The sequence below is a fragment of the Labrus mixtus genome, chromosome 10 (genome assembly GCF_963584025.1).
Source record: "Labrus mixtus chromosome 10, fLabMix1.1, whole genome shotgun sequence".
Lineage (NCBI taxonomy): Eukaryota > Metazoa > Chordata > Actinopteri > Labriformes > Labridae > Labrus > Labrus mixtus.
Genome location: NC_083621.1, coordinates 27,143,678 through 27,160,110, shown reverse-complemented (window position 1 = coordinate 27,160,110; position 16,433 = coordinate 27,143,678). Strand labels below are relative to the sequence as shown.

Sequence of the window (16,433 nt, the reverse complement as noted above, 5' to 3'; positions counted from 1 at the left end):
CTAGTGGCTTTGGATGAATTAAGTAAGCCTTTTTTTGCCTTTTTATTAAATAAATACTTTTGTTTTTCTGCATATGGGTCTTCCTCTCTGTTTTTTGATTCTCATGACAGTCATCAGTTAGTTACTGAGATGCGTCCATAGTGCTGGACTGTAAAATGTCTGCACCAGTGGTTTCTGCTTACATCAGGTAGTCCCGATTGTGTTGAAGATGTGACATCCTTACGTAGTCATACTGCAGAACCCACCTGCCACTGTGTAAGTTGAAATCTCATTAGCCTAGCGCAGATGTAGGAAGTGTTATTCATCGAATATTTTGTTAGCTTGTTTGAAAAAAAGGTTAAAATATGATTACATGTTGCTATTGTGAAGTCATATATTAATATCCTGTTAACCATGTTATCAACTTTTATGCACCATTAAAAACATTTGCTTATTTGTTTCCCCTTGTTCAAGTTTTCATGCTAAATTTGGATTATAACTTCCTACAACTCTATGTTTAATGCATAGTCCAGAGAGTGGTGTCAAACTTTCCATTAAAATGTGAAAAGAAAGCAAATCAACATATTTCTCCAAATTTTGAACTATCCCTTTAGCATAATAATAGCTTTTACCTCAATTATATACTCAGCAGTCACATAGTACACACTCTCACAGCTGCACACACTAACAAAGCCTTGTTTGCCCATCGTTTGCATAATGCCAGTCAGAATGTCGCCACATTTCCCCGAGCCAGCATCCCTCTGTGTTTCCTCACCCTCCATTCAAGGTACGAACACATTAAGCTTGAACTCCTAATAGCTTGTGTGATGGATGCTGGAGCATAATGAGCTCTTTATGAGACTTAATACCTACTGTTAATCAATGGACATAGCAGGGCACTTTTCAATACTACCTTCTAAGCATTTTAAAATGAGCCCTCATTGAATAGATTGACTCACATTCTGTATCCGTCCCTCTTTTTTCCCCCTCCCTTCTCATTCTTCCTCCGTCCCAGCATGCAATTAGTTGCATCACATACCCTGAATCAAATGATGCCTGTTCCTTTGTAAGGCCCTTTCCTGCTCTGATATCAATAGGTTCTGTCCAGACTGAGAGATATTTTTGATGAAAATACAATGCTACGCCGTGATGCAGTGGGTGGACCAGACTTTCCTCGGCCTGAAGCAATAGAAACATGGCTGACCTATTTATTACCATAAATATCCCATACAGGCAGCTGCTTGAAGCATTCCTGTCAATTACTGCTGGTTGTTGTATTGTTGTACTTTGATCTTTGGCTGCTAATGTAATGCGTCGCTCAGGGCCGCAGCGCCAGTATCATGCTGTATTAGCATCATAATCATGCATATACTCTCCATCCACAAGTATATGATTTGAATAGATTAAAAATGGGCCAGTGGCGATGTAATCGCACTGGACAGATCAGATGTTAACACAGCCAAGGTGAAGACTTATTGCACATGTTTAGCTGTGTTACAAGTTGTTTTACAGGCTGCATCAGGGCCAGTTCACAATGTGATGTCAGCACAGGTACCTCCTTACTGTACATGTGCATTTGGGTGTGTTTTTTTCTCTTCTGGGTGTTTGTGACGATGTGTGTATGTGTGTATGTGTGTATCTACGTCTGGCTGTGTTTGATTATCCCTTACAGCCTCTATGGGAGCGGGATTCATTCTCACTCTGATAATGAGAGAGAGACTAGCAATGCCCTCAAGTCATTTCTCCTCTTCTTCCATCCTTCCTGTTGCATCCGGCCGCCTTTTATTTCTTTCTCACCTTTTTTCCAGCCTCGATAATCTGCGTCTCTGTTCCAAATGTTCTGTCTGCGTTTCCTCTCGGCTTCCAACATACTGTCTTTTGCTCTACCTCATCTTGTTATCAGTGTTTTCTGTGTGTATGTTTGACTCCAGGCGTCTCTGACTTCAGGTGTCTCTGACTTAAGGATGACTGCTACATGTTTGAGTCACTCTCTGCTTTCTATCATAGATTTAAATGCTGGCTGACCATTTTTCATCAGCGTGGTCGATGGTTGACTATACCTCTGTGGACCAGAGCTCTGGCAGCTCTGTTTCTCCCCACAATAGCCTTACTTATCCCGCATCAATAGTCCGATGTTTAGTATATTTGCCTGGTTGCTCAAATGTCCATTCCCTGCTCTCTTACCTAACTTTCCCCGTAGATCCTCCAGGGAGTGCAAAGCTAGAGTGAGTCACAGCAGTGCATCCATTAATTTTATACCTTGTCTTCTCCACTCTCTCCATCTCTTCCTCTCTCTCTATCTCTGTTTTCCAGGTGACTGAAGTGGAGACTGACATCACGGAGGCCTGCTAGGAGGCCCCTCCATCTTCCCCCACCACCACCCTCTCCTCCTCCCCCACCTCCTCCTCCTCCTCCTCTGCGTGCATCTCTTGTTCTCCCTGCATCTCTGCATCCCCTCCACCGCCACCAAACCTCAGCATGGATCTGAAGGACCGCAGGCACCGCTCCCTGACCAGGGGTCGCTGCACCAAAGACTCTCAGTACAACACGTCCTCCCTGGACACAGACGAGTGCCGTGTGCCTACCCAGAAGTCCTACAGCTCCAGCGAGACGCTCAAGGCCTTCGACCACGAGCAGAGGCTGCATTACGGCGGCTGTGTGACTGACCTGGTTCACCACGAGGCGGATGAGTACTCGAGGCAAGGTAGGTTTGTGAGGCATCTCCTTCAAATGTTTACGTCACTGTAGTTTTGGCCTTGAACCACAGTGCTGGACTGGAGAGAGAAACATTTAGAAAAACAAACCAGTTAGAGAAATTTAAACTCTTTGGCTTATTTCTTTTTTTGTCACTATAAATGAGTGACAATGGAAAACTACTCTAATAACTGTATGCTAACTAAGGCCAGATATCTTAGCATACAAACTGATAAAAGGGGAAACATTGACCAAGAAAAAAGTATTTTATATGCTTTATAACAAAAGTAAGAAAGATAAAATGGGAGTTCTCTGCAGATTAGCAATGTTTTTTTTTTACACTTTTCTGGGGAAGTGTTCCCCTTCCTTCCCCTCTTTATGCTAGGCTAAGCTAACAACCTGCTGTTGCTCATATATATATATATATATATATATATATCTATATATATATATTGTTAAGTGGGATATTCCCAAAGAAAAATCTAATTGCCATGTTGTCCTAGATGTTGATTAGCTTATTCAAGGTAAATCATAATATTGAGAAGTATGGAAGAGGATTTTGTTCTGTGGTTCCAGGGACTCAAAATACTTACAATACAACAAATAACGAAGGCTGCCAAATGCAGCCAAATGGCAACAACTAGAAGCTCAAGGGCGTAGCAATTTCCTGTCAGATTTTACCAATTATTTCTGCTCTCAGTGCAGCTCCAGTAGGCAAGTCATTTTCCTGTCCAGCACATATGGTCGATGAGCCAAGCATAGCTCAACACTTTTAGAGCCCTTCCAGTCCTGTTTTTGTGATTCCTACATTACTTTTCACATCTGCTTTCACACATTCAACAGTCACTATGTTGCACATGTAAACATTTTCCAGCTGCATGCTACTTTTAGCTACTGTGTTTATCGTGAGGCCTCTGTGGCAAGCTGTTAATGTAACCAGAAAGTGTAAATGCTGCACTTTGAGGCAGAGGACCAAAGCAGACCTTTAGCTCAGGCAGGCCTGTCATAATGAACTTCTGTATCCCCCGGTGAGCAAGTTAGCCGATAGGCCGATAGGTCATCTCTATAGGGGTGGGCCTGCTCTCATAGGCATGTCTTTAAACTGTGTGTGTTTGTGCATGCGTGTTTGTGTGTATGTGGACAAGTGTAGATGGCACAGGGACATGAAACAGGCATTATTGATCCCTGGCTAGTGAAAGGAGTCAGGCTCAATGGGATTGATCTGTGCTAAGCTCTGTTTTCTCTGCATGGACACAGACAGGAGAGGGGGAGAGCTCAGAGTAATACAGCACAACAATGCAGGCGAGAGAAAATAACAGTAAAATACCTCACAGAAATAAATAAAGAAATCTTGGAGAGTCCTTGATGGTGTTTTTCTTCATTAGAGTCAGAAAAAAAAGGTAGGCTTGCTGTTGAGGTTTCACGTGTACCTGTGTCTGCTTGCAAGCTTTAAAAGAAAAGGATCAATCTGACAGGTGTTTAAAGAAGAAAATGTTTAATGGCACACGCACAGGGAAGAGGTGTTGCTTTTAAAGACGAAAACAACAGAGGAGCATACTTTCTTCCACAAAGGGGAAAAAAGAAAAGTGTAGGAAATGGAGGATTGATTGGCGGGACGTATGTACGCCTGGAAGTCAGTGGTGTGTGCTGTACGGACACACTCCACTGCTGCACCGAGCTGACCTCACACCGGGCAATAGCTGGTCGATATCACAGTCCTCTCAGCCTATCAGCTCCTTCGAAAGCCCAGAGCCACAGATGCATCGTGGGAAGTGTGGCCACAGGAGACCAACAGTGTTGCCGCACCATATGGACTGTGACACCACGGGACGAGGAGAAGTGCTGGAGGGAGGGAGAAAGAAAAAAAGGAGTGAGAGCGAGAAAGACGCAGCCAGAGAAGGAGATGAATAGAGTTTTCTCCACTTTTCAGCTGCATGTTTGTCTAACTAATACACGAGACCAAGAGGGATATTGAATGTGTTCCCCCCTTTGAACAGCTTGTAGTTTAAAAGCAAGATTGTGAAAGAAGGCCGACTTTAAATTCTTCAGAAAAAACAAACAAAAATTGGACACAGGGCAGAGAGAATTCAGATGTCCTTGTTGCTTTGTTGAAAAATCCAACAAATGATTTGAAGGGGAGATGTGAAATTGGAACTGACCTTTGATATTAGTAATTCATGCGCTGATGGGGCCACAGAAGAAAATATGATTAACTTTGATTAAATTATAATGATGTTGTTCTTTGGTTGGCTGAGCCATCATGCCGTTTCTGCCTCTTGTCGAGACGTTTTGAGGTCATCCAAAGCTATTCTCACACTGTATTTTCGCCTTTATGGTTTTTGTTTAGGGCAACTAATTAACAGTTCTGTGATGTGCTAAAGCATACTGTATTGACTCACCCTTACATTGTTATTAAACCTCATGTGTGAGACAAAAAGGTGTGAGTCAAGCACAGGTGGGACTGGAGCACCCTGTGAGCTTGTGCACCCACACATGGATAAACACAAACAGGAACTCTAACAGAGTTACACATTGAGTTATTGACTCGCCTACAGTAGTTTGGAGAAAAGTTCATACTTCACTGACATTTATCTTGATGAATTTCTCCGTTTTTGTTGCTTGTGGCTTCATTATCCTGCATGTTCAGAGTAAACACTGCTCAGGCACGAATGCAGGCGCGGAGCACATTTGACAAGTCAATTTTTTTGGCCTTTTTTTCTTCATAATTTTGAAAGATCATTTGCATTGAGTTATGCAGTGCAAATTATTAGGAGTGCAGCAGATGTCCTGAGGATGTTTCCTGAGCCAAAATCAAAGATCTTGGGAAGTGACTCTACTGGAACAATTTTCTTCAATTATCAAAATAATCTTTTAACATCAGAACAAAAGGTTTAAGATAGATATTTCATTTAAGTAGGTTAAATAATTTATAGATTTTACCGCAGCATTAGTTCATGTGCTCACGTGTTCTGCTACATCTAGCTGTCCTTGCAGTCTAACCACAAAGCTATCATTGCCTTCTAAAATAACTTGCTTATTGCACAACATTATGCATGACAAGCTTCACTGGAATTTCAATGTTTCCTGAAGCATAAATTCATCTTAAAAAGGAACACCATCTCCCTTTGGAACCACATTGGGAGTGTGTTTGGAGACTGTAAATTTGTGTTTTGTGACTCTGGTGCCTTCAGCAAGAACTCTTCTCTGTGAATTTTACCTCCCAGTCCATTAGGAAACTGTTTTCTGCTCCGAAAGGACGTGAGTGGAGCTGATGTCAGTGACCTTTATTTAGGCCCACCCAAAATCTACTTATGTATTCCTCCTTCATCCATCAGTTTCATCCTGCTCCAACCTCCAAGCTTTTGAATTTGTTGGCCAAATTATGGCACAGTTTTGTAGCTGCCTTTGAAGGTACATCCAGTTTCAGAAAGTTTGTTTTCTGTTATGTATTTCTGAAGGATGCAAGTATTGTGCTGACTGCAAATCTGCATGAAATAAAGCCTACAGCCACAGACTAGACTTTGCAGCCCAGATTTCCCCTTTGCGTCTCTTATATTTTCCATCCATCATCTTTACCACTTTTCCCCTTCTGGGTCACGTGGGGGGCTGGAGTCGATCCCACCTTTCATTGGGCGAGAAGCAGAGTGCATCCTGGACTGTTCGGCAGTCAATCAGAGGGCTGACATATAGAGGAAGCCGGAGTACCTGGAGGAAACCCACTCAGAACACGCAAGCTCCACACAGAGAGGTCCGGCTGACGGGGATTCTAACTAGGGGCAACAGCGCTAACCACCGTGCAGCCCCGTTTTATATTTTCACAAATGTAATGTAGATGTGGAAAATTTAGCCGACCCAAAAACTGAATCAGAAATGTTCTACACCTGCAGAGTCACCAATATATCAGATTAGTCCAGGGATTCAAATAAGTTTGAGCCCATTGGAAGCTGCTTCTCCCCTGTTACCTCTCCACAAGTAATTGGCTAACAAGACCACATTGTACAGTATTGATTGAATGGCATGAATCCTGTTAGCGATTCAGTCTTATTATCCTGTTATCCCTGAAAACAGATGAAAATTACACTTGTTTTGTATGATATATTGATGGATAATATTGATATCCCTATTTCAAATTCTGCAGCTTTACCACGCTGTTTTATTCACATTCCTGAGCGTGTGCAAAATTCAAGTCGATCCCTTTTCTTTGCACTTCATTTCCAGTGTTTAACCGCGCGCTGTCCCGAACGTCTCCTTGCAGGATTTGATAAAGCGAGTTTGGTCGTGTTTTCCAACAGACCCCCTGCTTACAGTGCATCTCAACTGCACTGTTTCCCCCATTACACACTTATTGCTTTGTCTGCTTGGATAAGCACAGCCAAATAACACTTTCTCCCCTCACCATAACATGCAGCAGCCTGGAAAGCCAATTACAAGTGTTCACTATTTAACACCACAGAGCAGCACATTTGAAATCTACAGTGATCATAATAAGACAGAGGTTCGTTCGTGATATACAGAAATATCAGAGGAAGACTTTCTTTCTTTTGCATTGTGACTGAACATTTTCAATGTTGTCGCTTTTTTTCTGAGTTTCTTCAGGTTCGTTTTTGTCCGATATGCATTGTTCACTGCTCACCAGATAATCCCATGACGAGCATGCATGCACGTCAATACACAATGAACAATGTGTGAACTCTAATAAGCCACTCTGGGCTTTGCAGAGGAGCACAATACAACTCTTTTGTCCTTTCACCTCTCAGTCGTCCTGATCTTTTCATCCATACAATACATCTTCCTTACCTCCCATTCAGCATATTCCCCGGTGTGTGTCTTCCCTGCAGGTCCTCCTCTGGACACCAGGCATTATCACAGCCATGGCTGTCTCTGGAAGCTTTAGCCTTTCATTTTAGGAGGATCTAAATGAGCCTCTCTACATTCTCCTCTGCTGCTTTGCCCCAAGGGGAAGAAACCACACAGAGAATCCTGCAGCCACCTGCCAGCTTTGCTACACGGACAACACTCAGCATCATCTGCTGTCCTTACTCATTCTGTTCCCCTCTCTCCCTCCTTCTGATAGTCTTTTTTCCCCGTCTTTCACTATTATTATTTTCTTTCTTATATTTCCTCTTTTGCTCCTTTGTCATACCTTTCATGCCTGTTTTCTTCGTCTCATACCCCCCCCCCCCCCTTACTGCTCGTATCACACATTTTTCTGTTGAGGCCCTTCTCTTTGGCTCTGAGAACAAACATATTGGGTGTGTCTTTGTGTTTTCTTCCACACAGGGCTCTCCCCTCTATCTGAACTCTATACGCTTGGCCTCTCATCATCATAGCTGCACTGAAATGTGCTTAAATGTTCTAATATAGCCAGAATGAGCCCATTCAAACCTAGAAGAACCGGGGGAAAATCCAACACCGTAATGGCCATATTTACCTCATTCTGCCTTCCCTTTTCTCCATCATCTCCAATGTGACAAATGACTACAAAGTCCAAAAACTCTGCCAAACACTCACACGCTGGCATGATTGCCTCAGCTGCCTGTTCAAGGCCGGATGGCGAGGCAATTGCTCTGCTGGGTGTTCTGGGGGAAGGCTTTAGCCTGACAAGCATCCCCTGCTTCCTCCATCTTCTCTATTCTTTGGGGGGGGGGGGGAAGACTTCCAAGTATTTGTAGAAGCAGCAGCAGCAGCTTCTCACAATAAGCCCTTCTTCAGAATTACAGGGACTAACCCTGACGCTGCAGGGTGAGCTTCATTCTATTTGAAGGGTTCGCAGAATCCTCCATGATGGGCTGACAGGACTTGGCAAGACAATGGCTTAAAGATGATTTATCAAGTCCTTGACCATCTAAATGAGCAAACTACCTTTGCTGAAGTGAAATGTGTCCTCCAGTCCTCTTGCACAGCTTCATAAATCCACAGCTTTATTTTTGGTATCGGTGCCCTGAGACGTGTTCAATGAGCACAACTGGATGTGGTCACCAGTGTGAAGCCATGACAATTTGTATACTCTTTCTTTCTCACATGACTTTAGCTGCTAAGCAGCGGCGAATCTAGAGTCAGTTGGGGCCCTAGGCAAAAACCAATTGGGGGGCCTCCAACCAGCGTTCAACACCATCATGTCTGCCAGTGTCCCAACACTAACTCCTCTTCCTCTCCTATAGACGGCTTATTCTTTGTTGACTTTCATTGACTAAGTTTGTTTTTTACAGCAATAATGAACGCAACGCTTAGCAGGGCAACAAGAGTGAGTGCTGTCTGACGGGGCCCCCTTTGGGAGGTGTCCAACTGTCATTGCATAATGTGCACATTGTCGACCACTACTTTGGTCTAAATTTGCCAGCCCACAGGGACCCCCTACTGGTCAGGGGACCCAAGGAGTTGCCTGCCTTGCCTGTTGACAAGCAGCGCCTCCGCTGCTAAGTCAGGACTCCTGCATGGGGGGGCGGTGGGGGTTAGGCGATGACCTACCAGGCTTTCTGCTTACAGCTGCTGATGACATTATGTAGAACACTCTGACTTTAGCCGCTAAAGATTTGGACATTCAAAACAGGGAGTTAAAACTTGCTGACTCTGTCAAAAGAAATAGATAAATAAATACAGAGTGTCTTTGAACGCGCGTGTCAGACCATTTCATCGGGTTACAGTCAATCTGGACTGCTTGATGATCAAAGCGAGAACAAAGCAGCTGCACACTATTAAAAATAAATGATGCTGAGATTAAATGCAATCCTTCCCCTCTTTCCCCGATCACTCTTTATCTTTGTCTCCTCTCTGGCATTCTACACCTCCGCCAGCTGCTGACACTCTGAAGCATCACGTAGCTGCAGAAACAGAGCCGAGGAGTCACTGAAGAATATCCGCAGGCAGGAATCCACTCCTTCAGTCTGCAACGCAATCCCATTCACTCCCAATATTGAATCACTTATGGCCTTGAAACTGCTCTTGTGGGTTTGGATGTCTGGCCCCAACATATGCAAGGAGGTGTGTAAAGGGGGACTTAAGTCAACGTAACATCTGGTCCAGCATTTGGCAGTCGCAAACGCACACTCAGGCCGCTGTACATGTCTAAAGGGCCTGGTATACAGACGTGAGTTCATCTTCCCATACATCACAGATGTTACTGATTAATAGTTGTTTTAGGGACTTAGCAGAACGAGAGAAGTTCAGTACAGATCTTTCAGGACTTTATGTTCCCTTGTTGGTCACTCTTTAACGTTATCCACACACAGCTAAGTTTGTCAAATTGGATCTGTGCTTCTAAAGTGAATGTGTTTGCTATTAGCACTGATGTTGGCACAGATGCATACACACACACACACACACACACACACACACACACACTTGCAAACACCGGGTAACAAATGAGACAAATAATAGGAAGGGGCCGGGGAAATGCATGCAGAAGGTGCCAGCTATTTAGCACTGGTGCTGGCTCTTATTCGCACTGACGCACACACACGCACAAACACACACACACACAAGGTACGAAAGCACACACACACACACACACACACACACACACACACACACACACACACACACACACATACACACACACACACACACACACACACACACACACACACACACACACACACACACACAAGGTACAAACGCAAACACAAATATTGGGTAACAAATAAGGCAATTAATTGACAGAGTCCGGGGAAATGCATGCTGACATCTGCAATTTTCTTCGACTAAAAATCATTTATTAGACAATGTTGTGTGGATTTTGGGAGAGTTGAGTTAATCTATGTTTACTATGTAATGACCCTCTTTGACTCTGCGGTGGCAGCTTTTGATAAATGAGGCAGATTGTAAATGTCAGTGTTATCAAGTGTGTGTTTTTTTCCCCCCTCTCCCTCAGCTGAGACACTTGCTTCCTAGGCTGTAATTATATGTGTTCCCAAGCCACAGAATTTAAATGTGTGTGTGTGTGTGTGTGTGTGTGTGTGTGTGTGTGTGTGTGTGTGTGTGTGTGTGTGTGTGTGTGTGTGTGTGTGTGTGTGTGTGTGTGTGTGTGTGAGACAAGCAGATAGCAGTTCAAATGCTCTGCTTGACTATTGATGTAGCTGCATGTGTAAATAAACTTCAATCGATGTAGGATTAACATACAGATGATTCACTTCATGAATTATGCCGGAAATACATGCAAGAGTGTTTCAGAAATGAGAATAAGGATGAATGAAATGTATGTTGCTGATAATTAACAACATAACAGCCAATGCAGAGGCAACAGATGTCACCACTCTTTCTCCTCAGTAATTATTTGTACATTAAGACTTTCATTATTTCGCTAAACTTAATCGATATTTTCCGTTGCCCAGCAACAGGTTGCATCTTCATATAGTTTTTATGTCCTCAGAAAGTTATTTTTTTCTTCTCATGATAGTTAAATGTATACTCAGAGAGAAACCAACATTAATTTAATTTCCTCTGACTCTTTCACTTCATTATTCAATAAACCTTTGCTCTACCTCGGTCATACGTTTTCCAGGTAGATGATTGACATATGTATGACCACAGAGTTAGAATTAAATGTACAACCAGGCTTTGGATATTTTGAGAATGCTATGTGACTAAATCACGACTTCAATCTTTACTGAATACTGTTTGATAATGTTTACCTGGCTTACATCACTGACCATGGCAAAAAGAAAACTTCAGTTTAATCCATCAAATTAACAAAAAAATGAAAACCAGTTTTCCAAGCGCAGGTAGAATAGATAGAATGAAGTAAAGTTTAATTGATTTGTAAATTGGACATTTTCTGTGGCCCCACTTTACATTACTCTGTGAAGCTTTAGGCAAGTTAATTTATAAAGGCACCATCCATACCCAAAGTAAATCATAGTTCTTTACAGGGTTATAAAACAGAACATTTATCACATTAAAAAAACATTTCACAATGAGCCAAAGAAAGTTATTAAAACATCACATAAATTAAAATAAAGTTAAAAAAAATAAAGAAAATGACATGAAGCCAATTAAGAACTTAGAATACAAAATATATGAAAATTTCCTCTCCTCTGTGCGCCTAACAGAGTACTCTGCTCAGTCTTACCTTCCCCACAGTAACACATTCACCTTTAAGACTGAGGTATTCTGTGTAACCGGGTCAGATCTAGAGTAAGAGGGTCGGAGCAGTATGCCTTCCTGCTTGTTACAGTATTGACAGGACCACTTATAATTGGATATCAAGGTCTTTTTGTTTTATTAAATCCTTTTTTTTTAGTTCTGCAATTGGGTCCTTTTCATTTGTTTAAATATTCAGAACTGTTTTTAAGGGATTTAAGATCAGTAGCCCGTGCAGAGGATTTTTAAGGGGCAGGGGAGGGGATTTTTAAACATTAAACACCCCTGCACTGACATTTTTGTAACACTGTTAAAGGAAAAATAAAATATAAATAAACTCATGACTGGGGGTAGATTTTGAGTGATACATGACAGTTAATTAATTATTCAAATAATTTATCAGAGCCGTTTCTGGAGTCCAGAGTGTGTAGAATTTATCTCTTAAGTGTCACTTTTGTACTGTGGGTCACGGCAAATAAAAGCAGACAGCCTCTCACAGAAGACAGGTGAGGCCACACCGCATCAGACGGGCACTGAAGTTGTATTGGTGAAATGTTTGACTTTTTTCTTTTTTACAGTGCTTAGGCCTCATCTATTATCCTGCCAACACAGCCCCTCAGTGGCTTCGGGTTTAGGCCTAGCCAATACACATATTGTATTTTAATAAACTTAACTTTAATAACATTAACTCCAACATCTATATTCCACTGATTCGTAATGTTACATTATTAGCATAATTTATCAATGCTAACAATCTGTGTTGGAGGCACATTTTAAACTCTTAAATAGTTCAAACAAAGACAGACTCTTCCTGCCGATAGAGCTAAACTTTTCCTAAAGCCCATCAATACAGGATCAATATGAACAACAGTGGTAATCATATACTTTAGCCGTATATGCGATGTCTGCTTCTGCCTCAGTATAACTCATTATCACACTGACGGAGAGCCTGTTGGCGCTCGCAGCTGCTGAAGAGAGAAAGGAGTGAAGACAGGACATATCACTAGCCTGGATCACACATCTCTCTACCTGATATTCTTATTTAACCAAATATACGCTATGTTCGGCAATCGATCTGCACATGTGCCTCTACAACACCCTCTATCCCCAGAAGAAATCTTAGGAAGTACGATCACTAGGGTTAGTGTAATGCAACAAATGTCGTGAGATAAAAGTGGAGAATTGTTGGGCAATTTATAGACATTTGTAAATGTGAAAATTATGGATCCAGGAAGATTTCAAGCAGCTTTAGCTTTGCAACCTGAGCAAAACTTAGGTTTTAGCAGTTAACATGTTTAAATCCTATTTCATCCCCTTGTCCTGATCTCCAGACTAATGACGACACATGACTCTTCTGATATGTGTCTTGGGAAGTATTTTCCATTTTAGATTTTCCTAATTTATTTGAAGCCTATATTGTGAAATGTATTTCTATCTGGATGTACATTTCAGATTCCAGTGTTGTAAGCGACAGTGAAGCATGTCTCCCCGTCCAGTCAGCTTCGGCCTCCTATTCATGGCTGAGAGGTGTTTCACTTCTTCGCACTACACCTCTCAGTGACAAGACCACCTCCTGAGTGCATGGTGTTATGTCATGTCCTGTCATGTCCTGTCCAGCCTAGGCTGCTGTCTTCTGGGCGGGGGTAGAACTAGCTCAGGGATGGATGACATTTGTCACGCCTATTTTTGGTCTCCTCATTAGGAGGTGCAAGTGCCCCTGTGGATCAAACTGGAGCCAAAGGAACCGATGTCATCTGGGAGGTGTGGGAAGTGTTTGACCATGAAACTCCAATTTGGGCAGATCTGTCAAGTCGCTAATGGCAGTGTTAATGTCAGGCCACATGCTATGGGAAATGTATGTGTGTATGCACGTGTGATTGTGAAATGGAGTTTTGATAATCAACACCAAGCCGTATGAGGTTGACTGTCAGTCTGCTGTCATCTTGTCAGGACGTGTCAGTCACAGAGTGAAGGTAATGTTGTAACATATCTGGGCTGCTGCCACTCACTCACTGAAAACAGCAAGAGGCACTTTGAGAGACAACAGGCTTTGAAAAGAGGACATAAGAGCAGATAGAAAGCGAGCCAATCAATGACACAGCAGCTTTTGATAAATGCATTAGTGCGGCCAAAGGATACAATTTTTAAATTGCAATTAAATGATTTAATTAGTTAATCACGCTTAATTGCATTTTGATCACGTTTGAAATTCCATTATTCTGTATTTGAAAACTGTTTTTTCATGCTTTTATTTTGTATTTTTGTACTGACTACAGCTAAGGTATCTTCGCTTCCTTTTTGGATACAAACCTGCTGTTATTTTGAAAGAAAACGAGGAACTTGTGGATGACCGAAATGTACAACATTAACACCGGTTGTGGTATCTGATTGTTGCATTGACTGGCATTCTTCATTCAAGTATTTAAGGCAGTATTGGAAGCTGATTTGTTTGACCCTTACATCAGTATGGGAAGAACAATATGGATATCTGTCAGTGTTTGTTATTTAATGAGAATGTTAATGCTTAGTTTCCAGATGTCAAGATAAAGCACTTCAATCTTGACGGTATGATTTGTTACAAACCGCTCTGTTTTTTAATCCTTGAAAATGAGAGTTAAGAAATAATCTCCTTTTTCAGGGATGAGACGTTTTATCTGATGGTCATGAACTGATGACTGAGATCAGATATTTAGCCAAAGAGAAAAGAAAGACTTCCTCAGTAATTCCATAAAACCCTTTAATACTCCAAATCTAGACTTGTAGAGTAAGATGACGAGAGAGCTGTTATATGATAGCTGGGTATATGAGATGATGATTTTTGCTTTTGTTGTTATAATTTTAACTAACTAAAGCCTGGCTCACACTGTGCGATTTTTCCCCGATTGTATAAAAGTCGGGGTGGCATGTCAGCTCACACTGTGCGACTGAATCGTTTACGACGCCCGACCAGACCTTGAGATTTATGTGCTCACACTGTACGAGTGAAATCGGGACGGAGCGTTGACAATTGTTAATAAAGTTTCATTTGAAAACTCCAACGGACAGGGGTTGGTGAAAGAGAAGGAAATGGAAGTTGTTGTAGGATAGAGGAAAGTTGATACAATCGTAGCTATATGGATACAAGTTTCAGAAAAGTGCTGCACTGATGATCTGTACTGAAAACGCGCCGGGTTGCGTCCTGCCAGTGGTCGCCATGACTACAGTCCTCCCTTGTCTCTCGTGATTATATTGTAGTCTCACACAACTTCTGCCTCTTCTTTTCATGATGTAATCGTCAAGATTTTAAATTCTAAATATCAAACATGTTTGAAATAAATCGGGGCATCCCCGACGATCACCGGGCAGATCGGGGACGTTAAGATTGGATGTTTGTACCGCTCACACTACAAGATAATCTGAGCAGATAATCGGGTCCGAGCAGCCTTGAGTCGGGAGCGACCCTGCGATTGTCGGGAAGGAGGTATCGGAGCTCAAATCATCCCGATTATCCTGCAGTGTGAGCCAGGCTTTAGGCATTGTGATTTTCTAACTCACAATCCTACTGAGGTTTCTGCCAATTACTCTGTTGCAGCCCTTTGTAGTCCAGGCTTTTTGGATGTTTTCTTGAATGGAATAAATGGAAAGATGTGGGCTGATGCTAAAGCTTACCTATTATAAAGGCTGAATCATGTCTTTATTTTTATATTTGTGTTTATCTTGTTTTTTTTGGTACTAGGGGCAGGCATACAAGTTGAAAACCCAACATGGACATTTTATCATCTTATCAATTTACTTGATCTAATGTATTGATTTAAAAAGAGTTGCCTAACAGCTAACCTGCAGACACAGCAACATCAGCATTTCAAAGGAGTATAGTAGTGGTTCTCGGTCATCTTCAGCTTTGTCTTGTTCAGCTCCTGAAGGAGACGTTGTTTACTTTAGTGGCTAAATGCTCTTTTATGTTCATCAGCGAGTTGCTAACATTGTCTGTTTATTGGTAATAACGTACAATTTGGATTTTTAGGGACTTTCTTGAGCTGAAAACAGTTGCCTCATAATTATGAAAGTGAAAAGAAAGAGATGTGAAAGTCTACAGAAAGCAGCGAGCTTAACGACAACTCGACGCTCTGTACAGCTCATAGGAACTGCATGGACAGATGAAGAACAAAATAGTGAACTGGCAGGTGCGCTTTATTCAAATCCACCATTAACACTGAATGTTGATTGTGATCTTGATGATTTCCAAATTAACAAAGAAACCTGGCTGCTGTTTTTGTGTGTAAAAGAAGAGTTTTATCTTTAGATGAGAAACAAACATTTAATACAAGTACGAATATGTCACACCATAGTTTGTTATCTCACTCTTAACACTTGGGGCCAGATTTACTAAGCTCCCAATTAAAGAGTACTAAATTGCGTGTTCACTCCAAAAGTTTGCACGTTTGGTTGGTGGGCGTTTGGCATGTGATCTACTAAGAAAAAATGACACCAGGTGCAAACCTTGTGGAGGCGGTACTATTTAAGTTAGGTTTTTGCGTGTTCTACTGGTTTACGTCACGGAGAGTTTGGACAGAAAGCAGGATGACTGCAAGCTCAAAATAGGTATTAGTGGGAGAGGCAAATAAACGCACAATACTTTTGAGTTATAGGAGATAAATCTGAATGTTACAAATAAAAAAACAGATAGCTGACCAGCGCTGTGT

The 16,433-nt window shown here is 41.9% G+C and overlaps 1 protein-coding gene across 1 annotated transcript in view; it reads left to right on the top strand.

The window, feature by feature from the left end:
• Nucleotides 1-16,433, top strand: part of LOC132982450 (teneurin-2) — a 90,982-nt gene that overhangs the window by 56,842 nt on the left and 17,707 nt on the right. Inside the window, exon 2 of the mRNA XM_061048954.1 lies at nucleotides 2,293-2,683. Within this exon, the coding sequence (XP_060904937.1) occupies nucleotides 2,458-2,683 (226 nt within the window). The 5' untranslated portion in view covers nucleotides 2,293-2,457. The remainder of the gene's footprint in view (nucleotides 1-2,292; nucleotides 2,684-16,433) is intronic.